At 45.9% G+C, this 18,637-nt stretch overlaps 1 protein-coding gene across 1 annotated transcript in view; it reads right to left on the reverse strand.

Moving 5' to 3' along the window:
• SEC23B (SEC23 homolog B, COPII coat complex component) overlaps nt 1–18,637 on the reverse strand; it is a 29,141-nt gene that overhangs the window by 9,298 nt on the left and 1,206 nt on the right. The window contains exons 2-15 of the mRNA XM_040981794.1: nt 18,184–18,421; nt 16,841–16,898; nt 14,093–14,179; nt 12,945–13,181; nt 12,756–12,841; nt 12,186–12,330; nt 11,603–11,761; nt 11,199–11,314; nt 9,520–9,643; nt 7,717–7,797; nt 4,503–4,592; nt 3,805–3,911; nt 2,121–2,274; nt 959–1,036 (exon numbers count right to left, since the gene is read on the reverse strand). Of these exons, the coding sequence (XP_040837728.1) occupies nt 959–1,036; nt 2,121–2,274; nt 3,805–3,911; nt 4,503–4,592; nt 7,717–7,797; nt 9,520–9,643; nt 11,199–11,314; nt 11,603–11,761; nt 12,186–12,330; nt 12,756–12,841; nt 12,945–13,181; nt 14,093–14,179; nt 16,841–16,898; nt 18,184–18,407 (1,746 nt within the window). The 5' untranslated portion in view covers nt 18,408–18,421. The remainder of the gene's footprint in view (nt 1–958; nt 1,037–2,120; nt 2,275–3,804; nt 3,912–4,502; nt 4,593–7,716; nt 7,798–9,519; nt 9,644–11,198; nt 11,315–11,602; nt 11,762–12,185; nt 12,331–12,755; nt 12,842–12,944; nt 13,182–14,092; nt 14,180–16,840; nt 16,899–18,183; nt 18,422–18,637) is intronic.

Consider the following 18,637-nt stretch of genomic DNA (forward strand, 5'->3'; position numbering starts at 1 on the left):
GTCCTGACAGAAGGGCCCTTCAATTCCTTGGGCAAAGCTCATCTGCTGGTGGGAGCTGTGCGGAGCTGGCGGGTGTGTGAGGTGCATGCTGGCTCTGCAGGAAGATCCCTTGAGGAGAGGATGGCCAGCTCTAACTAGACCACCTCTCCAGATCAACACCCTCTTTGGACACAGGAGGAAATGGGAAAGTCACAGGGTTGGGGACCTCATTTGAGACCAGCAGGGTGGGGCACGAGCTGGAACCATGTCCTGACTCTTCCCACCATCCCACCTGGCCTCTACCTACTGCGCACAGGCTCTTGCTGTCCGCTGGCTGACTTTACAAAGCACTGGACACACGTGTAGCAGCCCAGTGAAGACTGTGTGTTTGGTGCGCCGAGCTCAGGGAGCCCTCCCAGCCACCTGCCAAGCTCGGCTCTCCTTGCTCACTCAGGAAAGTTGGACACCCACGTTAACGGGAGCAGCCTCCTGCTCCACCTACTTCTCTCTTTTCGTCCCATATCCAGAGGCAGTCATGTGCTTGGCTCACGCCCTGTGCAGTTACCTTCAGAGCCTACTTGGGATGCAACCCACAACTAGACACATTCCAAAGTGTCTGTCACATTCCTATCTGTCACACTAATAATGATGATTTCACTCTGCTACACTTTTCTTTCTCAGTTTACTGCCAAAGGAGCTGACTGCTCACCCAGCACCTCTGCAAACCAGAGATCTGGTGTGAACCTCTTGGCCTCCTGTGGCACTCCATGCATTCATGTTCTCTCTGCCTGCTGCGCTGTCTTGTGCTGGGCGTGGGGTCTGCCTGTGCACAGGGACGTGATATTCTCTTCAGTGAATAACCTCCACTGATGGAGGCTGGAAATGGCACACATTCTTCATATGACCCTGAAAACACAGAGCTTCGTGTCTTCTGCAATCTACTGCTCTGCACAAGTTTGTACAAGCAAGTCTTACTCACCTGAGGATACAGAGAGAAGGAATCTGATAACCTGAAGGAAGTGGGATCTTCCTTGTTATATTGGCCAAATTTCTGACACTGTTGAAAGAAAATAATTTAAAAAACAACATGTAAAAAAAAATCTGAGGTCCGTGCAGTGGCACAATAGCCTAATCTTCCTCCTGCAGTGCTTACATTTCAAATGGGAGTCACTTTCATTCCTAACTGCTCCATTTCCCAACCAGCTCCCTGTTTTTGACCTGAGAGAACAGTGAAGGGCAGCTCAAGTCCTTGCAACCCAGCACCCATGTAGGGGACCTAGACAGAAGCTCCCGGCTCCTGGCTTTGAATCAGCTCAGCTTTGGTCGTTATGACCATTTGGGGAGTGAACCAGCAGAAGGAGCACCTGTCTCTGTCTCTCCTTCTCTCTGTTACTGCCCTTCAAACTTTGCCCTTCTTTTTATAAAGAAATCAACAGGGAAAAAATGTGTCTGAAGGTTCACTTCCCAAGGCTTTGCCAACCTCTTAGAAACTAAAAGTCACCTCTTGGCAATTCTAGGAGCAGTTATTAGCTTGTATTTGAAATGTTGACATTCCCTGAAAAACGATTTCATGCAATGGCAAGGGTAACTATTGAGCCAAACAAAGTAAAACAGTTTCGCTCACGGGGCTTTGCATTGCCTCTGACCATGAATATGTGCTGCGAATGTACCAGAAGGCGTGGAGTGCCAACTATTGATCTGTTGCCTCACGGTTCCAAATTTACCCCTTCTGCTGGCTGTGAGATGATGCGGGCCCTTGATCCACATGCCTCGGCCAGCTGCCGTGTACCGCATTCTGCCAGTGGAGGCTGCAGGCGACAAGGGGCCACATGCTCACTGGCAGCCTCCTCACTGCTAGGTGCTGGCTGCTCCACTCCCCACCCAGCTTCATGCTAAGCGGCCTGGGTCCCAGTGTTTGGGTCCCTGCCACCCAAAAGGAAGACTCCAGTGAAATTCCTGGCTCTTCAGCCTGGCACAGCCCTGGCTGTTGTACCTACAGAGTGAACCAGCACGAAGGGAAGGCTTCTTTTTGTCTCTTCTCCTCTCTAAGTCTGATTTTCAAATAAACAAATATATCTCTCATGCACAAAAAAGCAGAGCAGAGATCAAGCCTGAACATAATGCTCTTGTGCCCAACTTACCAGTCGGATGAGCTGGCGGTCCAGCCACCGGAGCACGTCGGGCCCCTCCTCAGACTCGGCCCGGAAGACACCTAGCCGCGCCATCAAGACGGCAGCAGCCTCCTGGTCAAAGGAGGCTTCAATATGCCTGAGCTGACTCTGTGCATCTGCCCAACTGCCGACGCCAGCGTCAGTGTCACAGTCACGTGCAAGAGACAAGAAAGCCAGATCTCCATTTAGACAAAGAAACACACATCCTGTTCCTGCATTGCAGAGCACACAGATTTGAGTTTCGCTTGCACCCAGGAGTCCCAGGGGCTCTCTGCACATTCTCAGTTGGCTTTACGTGATCTCTGACAGCTGCACACTCCAAAGAAAATTACAGAGGAGCACTTCCCCATGGGCCACAGGACACCATGCAAGCAAAAATTCAGTGCAATGTTGCTAGTTTCATTTTTTTTTTTTCTGCTTAAAAAAATTAACTGTTTACAAATCCACCAAATAACTTCCCAGCATCACACTCCAGGAAGATAAAAAAGAATCAACATACATACAGAAGTTTTCCAGGTGAGTAAACACACCACAAACATAGATAAAAATCAACACTGACCAGGAACAGATGTGGGCAGCAAACCTAATAATAAACTACTTGCAGAATAGTTTTCATAAAGTAGCAAACAAGAAAAGGAAACCTATTTTGCAAAATGGGCAAGGCTATCACAGACGAAATACATATGGACAATAAGCATGCATGAGGACACAACTTCCTGATAATGTATACAACTACTGATATGGGGAAGATACAAGTGACAATGAGATGTTGCTTGCTATTTGTTAAAGATTGAAAATACCCATGGTTAGTTAGGAGGCAAGGCATTTTCCTTGCACTACTGGGCAGAGTATATACTGGGACAATTTCGACTTCTGTGAGGGTGACCGGCTGGCAGGATGCAAAACGTCCTTGAAGAGGAATGATGCACCCCATGCATGTCATACAATACAAGGCAGCCATTGAAATATATACATACAAGCTTACATACAGATCATACATACACACATATAGATGGATACAAATATAGATGTTTAGACATTAATAGCTATTGCACATGTACAAGGTTACCTCAAAAAGCTTGTGGCTGGGCCCCAAGCAGCAGCCTAGCAGCTAAAGTCCTTGCCTTGCTCGCGCCAGGATCCCATTAGGCACTGGTTCATATCCCAGCTGCCCACTTCCCATCCAGCTCCCTGCTTGTGGCCAGGGAAAGCAGTTGAGGATGGCCCAACGCCTTGGGACCCTGCACCCATGTGGGAGACCTGGAGGAGGCTCCTGGCTCCTGGTTTCGGAAGAGTTCAACTCTGGCCTTTGCAGCCACTTGGGGAAGTGAATCAATGCATGGAAGATTTTCCTCTCTGTCTCACCTCCTCTCTGTGTACCTGACTTCCCAATAAAAATAAACAAATCTTTAAAAAGAAAACTGTGCAGATGGAATAAAAATAATAAACTTATTTTGGTATAATTTTTTCTGTTTGTTTAAATCCTACATAGCATTTTCATAACATGCACTTTCCACAAACTCTGAAGTACCTTTCTCTATATGGGTGTATGGTAGGTAACTTTAAGGACTGGTGGAATCATTAAAGCGAACTAACAGAGATTAAACCAGCTCTTCAGAGGACAAATGTCAGTCGGGAGACTGCGCATGCTCACTTTCGGGCGATGGTGGTCACACGGATGCGTCTCTGGGTGCTGGAATGCTGATACTGTGTGATGAACTGGATGGCGCCTCTGCCTCCCTGGGGGATCGGGGCGTTGTGCTGCAGGACAAGAGGCAAGACACCTTGTAACAGTTCCAGGTGGAACTCAAACACAGGCCCAGGCCCACTGGGTGCTTAAATGAGGGCCACAGCCGGGACAGTATGGCTTATATGCACTTGAAATGATGCACTTAGGATCTGTGTATTTTTCTGTATGGAACATTCACACACACACACACACACACACGGCACCAACACATTTGATACTGAACTCAAGAGACTGATATGTATGCTGAAGTGTTAGGGATCAATTTACACTTATGATTTCCAATTTGCTTTGAAATGCATTAAGTAAATATAGTGAGATGCTACAGAGTCCAGTCAGTGGGCACATCAGCATAAACTGTACATCTGTTTCAGCCTTCTGTATAATAGCAATTTTTCATAAGAAAACATTGGAGAAAGACTGAAACAAAACATTAACACAGGCATAAGTCATTGCTCTCCTAAGTGTATGGTTATGCCACAAATATTTGAAAGCCATACATATGAGGAATCAACACACTCAAAGAAAATACATATTACGAAGAAACTACACACAGATTCTACATATTTCTGCACCAAAATAAACTCCTTTTACTTTCAACTCACCTGATTGACAACTTCAAAGTAGATGCCAAGGGTAGAGGTAGGATCCAGGCCACAGATCTTCCACTGACTTGTGCCCCCAACACCCAGCTCCTGGGAGGCGCAGAGGAAGGAACAGACACACACGTCAGCCCATGGTTAACTGCAGACGCTTGAAGGACAGGCAGCTTAGAACATCACTTTTCAGGGGAAAATTTACATTTAAATTTTTTTTTTTTTTTACTGAAAAAACACAATTACAGAGCAGAAGAAGGCCTAATACTTGGATTTATAGTATCTAACCGTGGAACCTCTCATTATGTTGATGGTGTAGCCAGTTTCCACTGTGGTATCTAACACTGAAGTTCATAACGAATCAAGTCAGGGCTGGGAGAAATAAACAATAGGAAAAAGGATCATCTAGTAAGCTTTATGTTTTATGCACTTGTTTCATCATCACTATTAGAATAAGAAATAGTTACACAACGTTAGCTATAATTACTACTTTTCTACCCAATTCTTTTAGGTTAGGTGAAAGTGATCAATAACCTGGGTGTTAGACACAGTGGTCTTGTTACGGCAGTTAGCAATGTACACATCCTGTATCCGAGTATCTGGGCTATGTCTGGGCTCCTCCACTCCAGGTCCAGCTCCCTGCCAACATGCACCCAAGAGACCACAGAGGACGCCAAAGCACCAGAGACCCTGCCATTTGCGTGGAAAACCCAGATAGAGTTCCAGGCGCCCGATGTCAGCCTGGCTCAGTCTTGCCTACTGATGGCAGCTGGGAAGTGACCTAGTGGACAGAAGATCTTTCTCTGCTAAGAGTTTTAGAAGTTAACTACTCTTGATGTTCCATGGTTGGTATACAGAAATTCATCCTACTCTTCTTAATACGTTCCTGAATGTTTGAAAACTTATTTTCCTTCTCTTTGTATCCCCAAACCGAAATTCTTGGCTGAATATCTCTGAAACAGCTGGTCAATTTGTATTAATTCATAACAACATCTTAGCAGGAAGTAGTAAGGCCAAGGTTAAGTTCTTCATCAAACCAATTTTATGTTCTTAGAAAACACTTTGGGAAAAGGTGCTCTTCCAAAGCCCTGCCAGGAAACAGGCACTAGTCCCTTAGCACTCAGTGTAATGAATGAGTGCCTATCTATCTATCCATCCATCTATTTATCCATCCATCCATCTATTTATCCAACATAATTCAGAACATAGAGCTCTGCATTCAAACTCTTGACTCTGCCACCAACTCGTCAGGTTGTCCTTCTTAGTTTGTTTCATGCAGTTTTATTTCTTTGAGGCTGGTGTTACAGGGGAGCAGGCTACAGCAGCATCTCTTTAAGAGTCCCAGATGCTCCACTTCTGATCCAGCTTTCTGCTCATGTATCTGGGAAAGCAGCAGAAAATGACATAGTGCTTGGGCCCTTGTTGCCCAAGTAGGAGACCCAGCTGAAGCTCCTGACTTTGAATAGGGCTATCTCAGCCATGGTGGCCATTTTGGGACGGAATAGGAGATGGGAAATATTTTCTCTTTCTCTGATATTTTTTCCTCTCTTTTACTGCTTTTAAGAAAAGAAATATCAAAATATACATACATATTTTTAAACTTAAGTGTAAGGAAGAAGTGAAAAGAAACACAGAGAGGAAATAGCTCCCATTCACAGGGACATTCTCCAGTGTCTTCAAATTCTCAAGGCAAGAGAAGCTATGTTTGGAGCTAAGAACTCAATGCAGGGGCCAGGATGATGGCTCAATGTCTCAACCTTCACCTTATGACCTTATGAGTGCCAGGATCTCATATGAACATCAGTTCGTGTCCTGGCTGTTCTACTTCCCATCCAGTTCCCTGCTTAAGGCCTGGGAAATGCAAAAAAAAAGCTCCTGGCTCCTGCAGCTCTGGCCATTGTGGCCATTTGTGGAATGAACTAGCATATGGAAGATCTTTGTCTCCTCTCCGTAAATTTTATCTGCCTTTTCATTATAAATTTTTTAAAATATTCAAATATTCGTGTGTGTGTGTGTGTGTGTGTGTGTGTATACATACATAAGAACTCAATCTAAATCTGCCACATGGGTTGCAGAAATCCAACTGCTTGAGTTACTATCCTTGCTTTCCCAGGCTCTGCTAGGAATCAAACCCAGGTAGTCAATGCAATACGGAACAGGAGTGTTCCAACCCATGTTGTAACCACCAGGCCAGCTGTCCACTCTAGTGGGCTTCTGGGCAGCACTTTAGGTGGGCTACTGGGCAGCACTTTGAGTCACCCAGGACTCAAGGAATGCTCTCTGAAACTGTCGCTGTCAAATTCAGTAAATCTAATCTGTATAGTCAATAATGCGTATTGTGATGAAGACAAAGTGATGGCATGAAACATGGCACTCGGGGTATGCTGCCAACGTGCTGGGCGCTGTCCTAACTGCCCCTCAACAAACTCTGTAATCTTGCTCACCATTCTATAGAACAGATGCTGGTATCCCAGACAGTGACTTAGAGAACCATCAATCTGTCCTGGCCCACAGAGCTAGAGAGTGAGAGACCTGAACATTCAGGTGCCTTATAGCTCAACTTTCCCCAGAGGGTAACAGGGAAGGGCATGACGCAAGAATGCAGCCAGCAGAGGGAGATCGCATCAGACCAAATGGCTCACAGCCTGGCCACTGAAGTACATGCAGCAGGCAAAGGCCACCGCAAGGCCACCAGCCTGCCCTGCATTCACAGACACCCAAGACATGCCATTACAGAACACACCTGTGTGTATACACAACGGTAACCTCTGCTGGGAAACAACTCAGACTGCTCTCTCTGGACAGCTCATTATCAGCCAAGAGCAGAACAAAGGCATCATGTCAAGGCTTAAGAACAGACAAGTTTGTTCCTGAAGGATTTTGTTGAACGCTTGCCTGCTACTGAACAGAACACCCTTGGCTCTCCAGCCCAGTAACCCAAGCATCAGTGGAAGAGTCAGAGGAACCCAGGCTGCAGCTCCTGGGTCAGCTCCGGCCCTAAGCAAGATGCTTCCCTTCCCCATGCCTCCTTTCCCCCGACCCTGTAAGACAGAGAACCGGACAATGCAAACAATCTTGGCTCTCAGCCCTGCGGTGGTCCCAAAGGATCAGCTCTTCTCTCCTCCCTTGGACACGCTCCACAGGTGACATACTGCAAGGCTTCACCTTCCAACACCTCTAACAGGGCAGGAGGTAAGGGCGAGGACGGCAGAGTTTTCCTTACATTTTCTGACACACACGGTCCTTTCACATTCAGAGATACACACGGGCCAATGGCTCCTGCAATCTTCAGTTCCCGAGAGGTCTAAAACAAATTCCAGAAGAGTAGAAAGTTAAAGCTCACCAAGCCCCACTCTGCCATCCTGGCGGTCACAACACAAATGCAGAGGGGAAACATGGGAATGTTATCATTCTACCAAGAGCAAATCCCAAATGGGTTAGAAAATATTAACTGTGCCACAACCTTTTCTAAGGTCACAATGAGCTGACTAAAATATGAACAAAATCTGCCTTGAGATACCACATGAATATGATACGGCATTCTCAGCTCTGTCAATGCACTTTAAATTCTAAAATTATTTACATAAAGAACAACTCAATCAACAGTACCTTTTCTCAATCCCATGTATATTCATAATCATTTACATATTTTTAATCAGTGAACATATTTTTTTGTATTGCTAAAAATACTGAATTCATGACCCTCAGCATAATGACAAGGTCAGAATGTGTATACTTTTAAATGTGAATTCATTTTAATACCTATTCCACTTCATATTAAAAAGAAAAAGGGAGGTTGACATTGTGGCATAGCATGCAAACCTACTGCCTGAGATGCCAACATCACATCTGGGTGTGAATTGAGGTCCTAGTTACTCTATTTCCAATCCTGCTCCCTGCTGTGGAAGGCAGTGATGGATGGCCCAGGTGCCTGGGCCCCTGCACCCATACGGAAAACCTGGATGGGGCTCCTGCTCCTGTCTTTAGCCTCGCCAGGTCCTGGTTGTTGTGGCCATTCGGTGGTGAACCAGCAGGTAAATGATCTCTTTCTCTGTCCCACCCTTTCTGTCTCTGTAACTCCATCAAATAAACAAAAGTCTTAAAAAATTCAAACATTTATTTAAGTTTAACTTAAACACTTTAACAGTTACTACAAACTCTAGTACTAGTTCCAATCAAATGTTCTAATGGCCCCTTTTAATGCTCTCTCAGTTGACTCAGAATCAACTATAGGAGGACCAGGAGTTCCCTCAGGGACAAACCATCCCAAACTCTCAATGCTATCTATTCTTCTATAGGCATTGAACACAAATTCCAGCTCTGGGCAGTGTGTGTCCCCCACGGCCAGCTGGGGGGACACTGGCCACGGCGAAGTCCCCTGTCCTCCGGTCTCAAAGCTGTTCCTAATTCCTACTCCATCACCAGCTCTCCTAGAACAGAAGAAACAGACGGCTCCTCTGGCTCCACAGTACAGCAGGACCCACAGGGAAACCAGCCCCTTCTCAGCTAAACTATTAACACCGATGCTGGCCAGCCTGGACAACAAAGTGAAGATGTGACTAAGAAACTGTGACAGTCACTGGGGTGGCTGTCAGCAGATCTCCCAACATCTGTGTGCTGCAGGCAGGTTGCCAGAAGGCTAACTCCTGAGTGCAGAGCAGCACTGCACAGTCAGCCCTCGGATCCACGAGGGATTGGCTCCTGGCTCCCCTCCAGATACCAGAATCTGAGGATGCTCAAGTGCCTTGTAGAAAATGGCATGGTATTTGCGTATCATCTACGCATATTTCCCCATATACTTTAAATCATTTCCAGGTTACTCTAAACCCCAAACAATGTAAATGCTAAATAAATAGCTGTTATACTATATTACTCAGGAAACAGCAAGAAAAAAAAGGCCAAATAGATGCAGAACACATAAGTCTTCCCCCAAACACCTTGAATTCAGTTGGTTGACTCATGGATGAGCAAATGCAGATACAAAGGGCTAACTTTGATGCCATGAAGATTTAAAAGTTTGATTTACCTTTACTTCTAAAGTAGCACCAAATGCCATTCGAAAATTTCCATTAAAATCTTTACTAAAAATTCTTTGGAATGTCTGTTTGAAGAGTGAAGTGTTGAAAGAATCTCCCATCACCATGTAGCCTCTAGGTAAAACAAAAGAAAGTCAACACTAGCATGAAGGAAAGCCACTCAAACTCCCCCTCAGTATTTACAATGACAGCCTAAAAACTACACATGTAACACTAGTAAAACCCAAGTTAGATTCTATATCAAATATATTATGAAGTATTCAACGACACATACAGAAACATGCCAGACAAGAAGTATTTTGATAGAGAAAATTAGAGTAGTTTAAATATTATTTCTACAATTACAGGACTCAAACCTACTTTCTTTTTTAAAGAACTACTTATTTTTTATTGGAAAGTCAGATTTGCAGAGAGATACAGAGAAAAATCTCCTGTCCGCTGATTTAATTCCCAAGTGGCTGCAATGGCCAGAGCTAAGAGCTGATCCCAAGCCAGCAGCCAGCAGCCAGGAGCCAGCTCTGGGTCTCCCTCACAGGTGCAGGGTCCCAAGACTTTGCACCGACCTCGACTGCCCTCCCAGTGCTGCTCCTAATTCCTACTCCATCACCAGCTCTCCTAGAACAGAGGAAACAGACGGCTCCTCTGGCTCCACAGTACAGCAGGACCCACAGGGAAACCAGCCCCTTCTCAGCTAGACTATTAACACCAATGCTGGCCAGCCTGGACAACAAAGTGATGATGTGACTAAGAAACTGTGACAGTCACTGGGGTGTCTGTCAGCAGATCTCCCAACATCTGTGTGCTGCAGGCAGGTTGCCAGAAGGCTAACTCCTGAGTGCAGAGCAGCACTGCACAGTCAGCCCTTGGGATATGAACCAGAGTCCATATGAGATCCCGGCATGTGCAAGGTTACCACGCCAGGGCCTGAACTGCATTTAAAATGCCGCCACTGGGAAAAAACAGATGAAGAAAGTGGGAGGATCATCTGTATTCTCTGAACATTTATAACTTGTGGTTCTGTAATTACTTCCAAATAAAAGTTAAAGAAGCCTCAAATTAACATACCCTTCAGTTTATATCTTAGTTTATTTAGTTTGAAAGGTAGAGTTACAGAGATTAAGATTTTCCATCTACACACTCCTTCCCTACCCAGCTACAACGGCGAAGCTCATGGTGTAGCATTTATAAGCTCTCTGGCAGGACTAGGGCCACAGAGCTATCAAACTCTGTTCCACATTAGAATCACGGGAAAATGTTTTAACATGCACATGCCCAGGTCACACTCCATGCAAAAAAATCCGAATCCACGGAGGACAAGACCCAAAGCAAGAGTAGTTTTTCAAGTTTTCTAAGGTTCTAACATGCAGCTGGCTTTAGACCAGTGCCCAGCCCGTTATCATCATTACGGTTGCAGGTGCATGTCATCCTCCTGGACAGTTCATCCCAGAGCATCTAATTCACAAATGCTGGCACAAAGTCTGAGGAGCACACGGCTAGTCAGCTCTCAGGAACCCCGAGGCTATTGGTTGAGACACCCTGCACCCTGAGGACCCCTACTTTCCACCTCAAAGTGCTCCTAGGTGACCTTGTCTGCACCCTGTCCCCAACACTGATTTCTCCTATCTTCACACAGCAGTTCCCTCTCCCCACAGGTCCGCTGGCAACACACCCAGTAAGATTCGTGCAACACTTCATCTCCAGAAGCCCGGTCTGATCAAGGGCACAGGCGTAAATATCAATGCAGTGGCCGTTGACAGCAGTTCGATTAGCGAGCATCTCGTAATGCTATGAAGACAGAATACACTCTTTAGGAAACATTGCCGTTTTTCCAAGGTGTGCTTTAATAAACCAAAGGATATGGAAAGGGAAAAATAAGGACTTGGTTTCCAGTTTTAAAACACTTTCAGCAGTTTTAAAGCTGTCACTCCAACTGAGGTCAGACAGAGGGAACAGTAATTGAGCAGCAGCCAAGGCCTGGAACAAAGTCTCAGAATGAGGAACTTGCTGGCTGGCAGCTGTCACTCCGGAGCAACCCAAATGCACCAGGACAGCCCCACACTCACGACTACCCACCTTGGTCGCCTTCTTCATGAAGCGTGCATTGTCTTTTTCAATGTCATGCCAGGAACGGATAGGAACCTTCAGCTCATCACCAACGACCATGCCAGGCCCTTGGGTAGGCGGGCCACCCGTGAACAGCATGATTCGGGCTCCCATGTTGGGGAAAGTGCCCTGCAACAAGTAGCAACAGGTTAGGGGTACATGGCCTGCCTCTAGGTGAGTTCCACTGCCAACAAAAACGATGCACAGCCCGAGTCTTCTTGGATGATTCTCATCTTGATGAAAGTACAGAACGATACAGACACAGATGCTGATGTGAGGTGGTGGGGTTTGGGGTGGGGACAGCACTGCCCATCGTCCCAGCTGATGGTTCTGTGCGCTAGTAGCTTACTGTGAGCCCTTCCCATTGCTCTACCTCCCTTGTACTTTCCATGAACATTTTCAGTCTTTCCCAAACATCGAAGGGCTCCTTCAATGTGGATAATACCGACTTACATTAATACACACAGGTACATGACTTAGGTCACAACTGATTTCCAAACAAGGCCGACAAAGCAAATTCTGGCCACAGGTTTCCCGGTGAATTGCAGATTACCTCCAACAAGCCAACGGCGATGGACAGGGCAATGCCAGTGGAGCGCAAGGGTCTCTTCCCCTGAGTTACCGGCCATGGGTCCCTCTGCAGCTCGCCCAGCAGATCGGTGAGGGTCATGTCAATCTTGTGAACCGGCTGCAGAAACCTGAGAATGTTGAAAAGAAATGTCCACCTTGCCTTCACAGAACATTCTGGTCTTCAATTCCAGGGGACTTCCGGTTACTACTCTTTAAACAGGAAAAAAAAAAGCTACCACTGTCTTCACGGTTATCTCTAGATACATGCACAACTCAAGGATTAATTTGCTAGGGAATGTACAGTCTACTTTTTAGTAATTTATACATGTAGTAAAGAAAAGAAAATGTCACTCTGATGGGAATAAATGGGTGTCACTGGTAGGCAGCAGAGGAATGCTAAGGAGACATCTATAGGAATTGAGCACCCAGTAGCTTCACGGTTCTAACGCATTTTCTTCCGTAAGAAAACAGAGGCCAACATAGGCCTTCTTGACCCCCATGGGCTGTCCTGCAGGCCCACAACAGCATGTGACACCATGCATAGAGGCCTCACCTGCTTGAAACAGAAGGGTGCTCATGCGCTTGAGCAGGTCTTGGCTGCGACATGGCCATGGCCGGCTTGCTCAGGCCCAGCATATCCTACAGAAAGCAAAGCGAAGAACTCATTTCCTATAAACCATGCAGAGGAGGACGAGTTCACTTCTAAGAAACAGCCAGGCTTCAGGTTCAGCAGGACACAAACCTGGATCTGCTTTGCAGTTAAATCCTTGGTCCCCCGGAAGACGTAACTTTTGGAGATTCCTTCGCAGCTTAGTTCATGCACCTGCACCATCCTCCCAAAAGTGATGAGGCCTACCAGGGCGTCTGGTGGAAGGAGACTCAGGGACATCTGCAAGGACTCTTTGAGTGCTTGAAGGTCATCTTCCTCCAGACATGTGTCGACCACGTACAGAAAGATCAGGGGGGCCTGGGGACCCCGCTTTCAGCGAACAGAACCAGCACAAGGGTCAGTGTCAGATTCACGTGACTAACTCTTGTTTAAGCACATCAAGTGTAAAACTATCAAGTCTTCCATTACATTTAAATTCTGGGCATAAGTACATGTACACAAACCCTTCTTTATCCTATTAAATGCCTTAGATGCTTTTGTGATGAACTACACATAAAAGCTGTTTCCAATAATTTATTTAACACTTTGGGGATGACACTTTGTGTGAGGCAGCCTTCCAGGACCTGGGCATGTTAGTCAGCGCCCAGAAAGAACCAAGACTCCTGTCTGCCTCAAGGAGCAAGCTTTCTGGAAGGCAGAGGGGAATAGTGCTATCCAGGAGGGCAGCCAGGGGGCAGCTTCACACACTAACAGAGGCTGGGCAGCCTCATTAAGAAAGGCACATTCAAGCAACAAGCTGGCGGGGAAGGGAACCACAGACACAGAGGGAAGTGCTAGCCTCAGGCAAGGGCTGAGCAAAGGCCATCACACCTCGGGGCCCTAGGAGCTGGACAAGGACAGCAGCAGGAGCTGAGGTCAGAGAACAAACACACAGGGCTGTGAAACCTGCCTTCCACTTCGGCTGGAAAGAAGAGCTCTTCGCAGCACTGAAGGTTTCGGAACAGAGAGCTAACAGAGCTGCCAGAGAGGTACCTCGGGACAGAGAGGGAACATGATATGCTTCTTAGGGTTGCTTTGCTGCTGGGTTAAGGACCAAAGACAGACAACGGCAAGAACAAGAGGAGCAGTCGGGAGACAGCTGTAAGTGCCTACACCCCACAACACAAGCTTTAGGAATCTGCTGCATCCCCAGCTTCAAATCCCCTGCAAGGAAAGATACAGGATTTTCAGAGAAACTACATATTTAGCAGTGTTCATTAAAGGCACAACAAAGAAGTTACCTGTACCACGTACTCAATGGTAGAAAACTGGGGCATCAACTCGGCAGGTTGATTCATCTCAGATATGCCCGCATAAGCCGGAGGAAACTGAAAACAAAGCATTGCTTTGTTAGACCTGAAAGGTACTCTCTCTACACATTTTACTTTCCAGTTGTGAAAACTACTAATGACCATTTTGAAAGTGCCAAATATGAAATAATGGGGATGGCACTACGGGGCAGTGGGCTAAATCACTGCATACAGTGCCAGCATCCCACACTGGAACACTAGCTCCAGTTCCAGCTCTTCTGTTTCTGATCCAGCCTCACAGTAATGTAGCCGGGAAGGCAGCAGAGGACGGCCCAGGCCAAGCACTTGGACCCCTGTGCCACGGGGAGACCTGGGTGGAGTTTCAGGCCTAGTCCAGCCCCGTTATTACAGCCATTTGGGAAGTGAACCTGAGGATGGAAGATTAACTTTCCATTCACCCTTGCAAATAAGTTAGACAATTTTTTAAAATAAAATGTATCAAACAGTATCTAAAAATTAAAGACCATCATCTAAAACTTGCAACTCTCTTTAAAAATTTTACTAACTATACTTGAAAGTCAGAGTTACAGAAAGACAGTGAGACACAGACAGAGGTCTCCCATCTCCTGGTTCACTCTCAAATGGCCACAACAGCCAGAGCTGGGCTGGGCTGTGCCTATGCTGGGAGCCAGGGGCTTCTTCCTGGTCTTCCACTTGTGTGTAGCGGCCCAAGAACCCAGGCCATCCTCCAGCGATTTCCTCAATCCAATGTGGGGCAGCTGCCAGTGCCACAGGTGGAGGTTTTAGGGCACTATACCACCATGCCACCCAGTAAACTTGTCTTATATTTGTATCATACATAACTTCTAAAATATCTATTTTTCAGAGCAATTTTAGGTTACAACTGCTTAAAAACACACCGTTAAAAACCATTTTTCTGTCCTACAAATTAAAGGCTGAGATTTTTGCCTGTCTTAGCAACAGTCTACATGGAAAGGCTACCATCTTTATCTGGATTTTTTTTTTTTTTTATTTTGTCCGTTACCAATAAGAGAATATATCCTCAGGGTAGGAAACTTGACAAGTTTAGGAAAACCTAAAAAAACAGAAGGTAAAAACCCAAATCCTGTGTGAACTAGAGGCCGACCTTGGTTATTGGAGACCTTGGTTACTCCTTTCAGATGTTTTCTACAGAAGCAAAATTGAGACCATCACACATATGCAAAGCTGAGTCTGGCTTTTTACACTTAAAAAAAAAAGTATGGGAGAACACCGAGGTCATCCCACCACACTGGCCACATCCCAGCAGCCGGGAGAGGCCCAGTTCACCCACTGTGGAAGAGGGGGGAAGAGGCTGAGCCCGCTCTGACCCCTCCAGGGAACAGACCCCCTCCAGCACTGTGCTCATTTAGAGGCTTGCTTCTGCATGTCCCCCACCCGACCAGGATTACAGATGACTGTGCTGCCTGTGGTGGCACACGGCCTTCCAGAGCACATTCGTCAGCTGGCACATGGCGATCGCAGGAAAGCACTGGATATTAAGTCCAGAGCACCAGGTGTCAGGCACTGCTCTAACCCCTTCACGTCCATCAACTGCATCTAATTCTTAGCAATGATCCCATGAGGTAGGCAACACCATTGCCATTCTCAGTGTAAAGACAGCAACAGGAGACTAAGCAACCTCCTCAAAGAGACACTGGAAGTTAAGTGGGGGATCTAGTGCAACCTAGGCAGTGTGGCTACAGAGTCCTAGCTCTTGATCATCACTTTGCTTGAGACCTTTAACATCAAATTATTTAAACACAGACATCATCAATTCTGAATGTAGCAATATTGGGGTGTGTGTATTCTTAAGCAGAGACAGAGAACTCCTGCTAGCTAGCATGGTATACAACTGCCATGGGAGACACGGGCACCTTGACCGCTAGGCTCAACACCTGCCCGGACGGTATACTGAAGGAGAGACATACTGAATGGAATCTTCTTACTTTCTGAGTATGCAGTCAGTCAACAACTGATCATTGTCTACTTCATCACTGCCTAGGTCCATGTCTGGGAATACGTTTATCAAATAAATGAATAAATACATGCAAGCTAGCAACAGTTTAGGCTCTGTTCAAATGGTGTACATTAGGATGTCCATGATTTTTTTCTAACAGCTTTCTTGAGGCACAACTTATACAAAATTCACCCATCTGAAGTGTATAATTTGCTGATTGTGAGTAAACACACACAGAGGTGTGTGACCACCACCACAGTCCTGTTTGAGAACACTACCATCACAGGTACAGGTAATTTTAAAGAAAAGTCTCCCATGATTTGTGAGCTCCCAGTTTGGTAGCTGAAAAAGTTTTAAATTAGAAGAAGCTCAATATTGAGCCTGGAGTCCTAAAAGATCAGAAAATGAGAATTTAGTGACATCCACTATCCACTAGGAATAAACTGAAATTAAGTGATATACAAGCTACACATCTGTTACGAGGGTAACAGACTTCCTGTCTTCCGAAAACTTGCAAGGAAAGAAAATTCTATACTTTCTCCATGCAAATGATGAGGACTCAAAATAACAGATCCAGCCAGAGAAAAATGACAAGTGGTCAATTTGCTTAACCAAGGTTGTCACCTTGAGTTCAGCAGAAACTGCTCATTATGAGTGACACACAAACGCAACCCCACAGAACTTTATCTTTTGCAGAGTAGCACAACTAATAATCCAACACATCACAATAATTCACATACCTGATTTCTTTGGAAACAGAAATTGCAGGCCCAGAGTTTTGCTCGATAATCAACCTGACTGTCAAAAAAACAAACAAAAAAAGTCACAACTAGGTCCTTCATGTTTATTTGAGAAAAGACACAGGGAGGGACAGAGTTCCTGTCCACTGGTTCTTTCCAAATGACCAAAATGGCCAGGGTGGCAGGAACCCAGTCAACTGAGCCATTCCACTGACACCCAGAGTCTACATTCTCAGGGAGCTGGAGTCAGAAGACGCAAGTCGATCCCAGATCCAGACACTCCATATAGGCTGTGAGCACTGGATCAGCTAGGCCAAACACCCACTCCACACCGATTTGTAAGCTGAGAAACATTTCGACGTAAATTTCAAGCTCAGTAAGGAGCACGGCCACGTTCCAGTGCGTGGCCCCATGCCAAGGTGTGCAGTGTGTACACTGCGCTGGAACCCTGGCTCGCTGGCACACCAATACACCTCCTTCCAAACGATGCACTGAACAAGCAGCACATGCCTTTTCCATTCTTCTGAGTTCCTAGGAAATGTTTTTTAAATTTCATGATTCACATATAATTTACTTCCTTTTGCCTATTAGTTTTGTGATAAAAGGCTGCATTTCCCGATAACTCAACTTCAGCTATGTGATGTGACTGAAAAGTACAGGACAAACTGCCTCAGCTTCAGCCTTATGTGGCCTACTTGAAGCAATGGCGGGCAGGCTTGTTCCTGTACTATTTCCTACATTTGGTCTATAGTGCTTCATGGCTTGCCTCTCCTTCCAATGTTTAACAAATTAAAAAACAGAGCAGGAGCATTCTTGAAGATGGGTGCATTAAATTAAGAGGTGAATGAAGTGAAAAAGGTCTCCTTACGTGAAAACTGTACACTTCCCACCTGCTTCAAAATTCAAATAGCTCCTACTTATAAGAGAAAAATCATAGACTAGTCTTAAGATTTAAAAAAAAATATTACACTAACAAAATCATTAAGAGTTAAAATATTTTTTACCAGTGCTTCCAGCAATACAGGTAAAACGGGAAATGTTGCCCTAAAGCTTTTGAAATTTATTGAAAAAACTTTAAAAGGCACAGATGATGTCTACAGCTAAACCAAAAGCAAATGAATAAGCAGCAAAGTGGATGACCAGCAATGCCAGTAGGAGAACCATCTCACCTGGAGTGTTAACCAGGCAGATTTCACAAGCTCTCACCTCCCCAGAACCTCACCACCTGCTCCTCAGATGTAAACCTACAACTGACCCAGATCGGATGACTTACTCAAGAGTGACACAAATGTAGGTAACGAACAGTACTCAGCAAGCAGACCCACGTGGGAAAAAATCCCTACCAGAGAGGGCTGAGCACGGCCTTGCACGTTGGCCTGCTGCACAACACAGGCTCATACTGCACGGGTGGCAGGTCTGGACGCTCCTTCAGGGGAGTTAGGAGACAGGCCAGGGGCACCACCATCCTCGTGGCCTCCAGGCGGCTGGAGGGCCACACGTTCCACGTGAACCGCACGCCATCGCGCTCTTCATTCTGCTGAATGAACTCCAGATACGTGGCTGCCATCGTCTGCAAGGGAACTGAAGACAAAGCTCTGATCATTACATCACATTCCCAACTGAAACCCTGAAAGATGGCCTCCAACATGTGAGTGGGAGCTTCAAGCACCTTATGTTCACACCCTAAAAGACACACCCCAGGCAGCGGGGTGCAAGGCAACCAGCAACTAAAATAAATAAATAAATAGGTAAATGAAAGAATTACGCTATTGCAGTGGGCCAGTGTCCATCGCACTC

Source organism: Ochotona curzoniae, unplaced genomic scaffold (genome assembly GCF_017591425.1).
Source record: "Ochotona curzoniae isolate NIBS_2020 unplaced genomic scaffold, NIBS_Ocur_1.0 contig_3520, whole genome shotgun sequence".
NCBI classification, from domain to species: Eukaryota; Metazoa; Chordata; class Mammalia; order Lagomorpha; family Ochotonidae; genus Ochotona; species Ochotona curzoniae.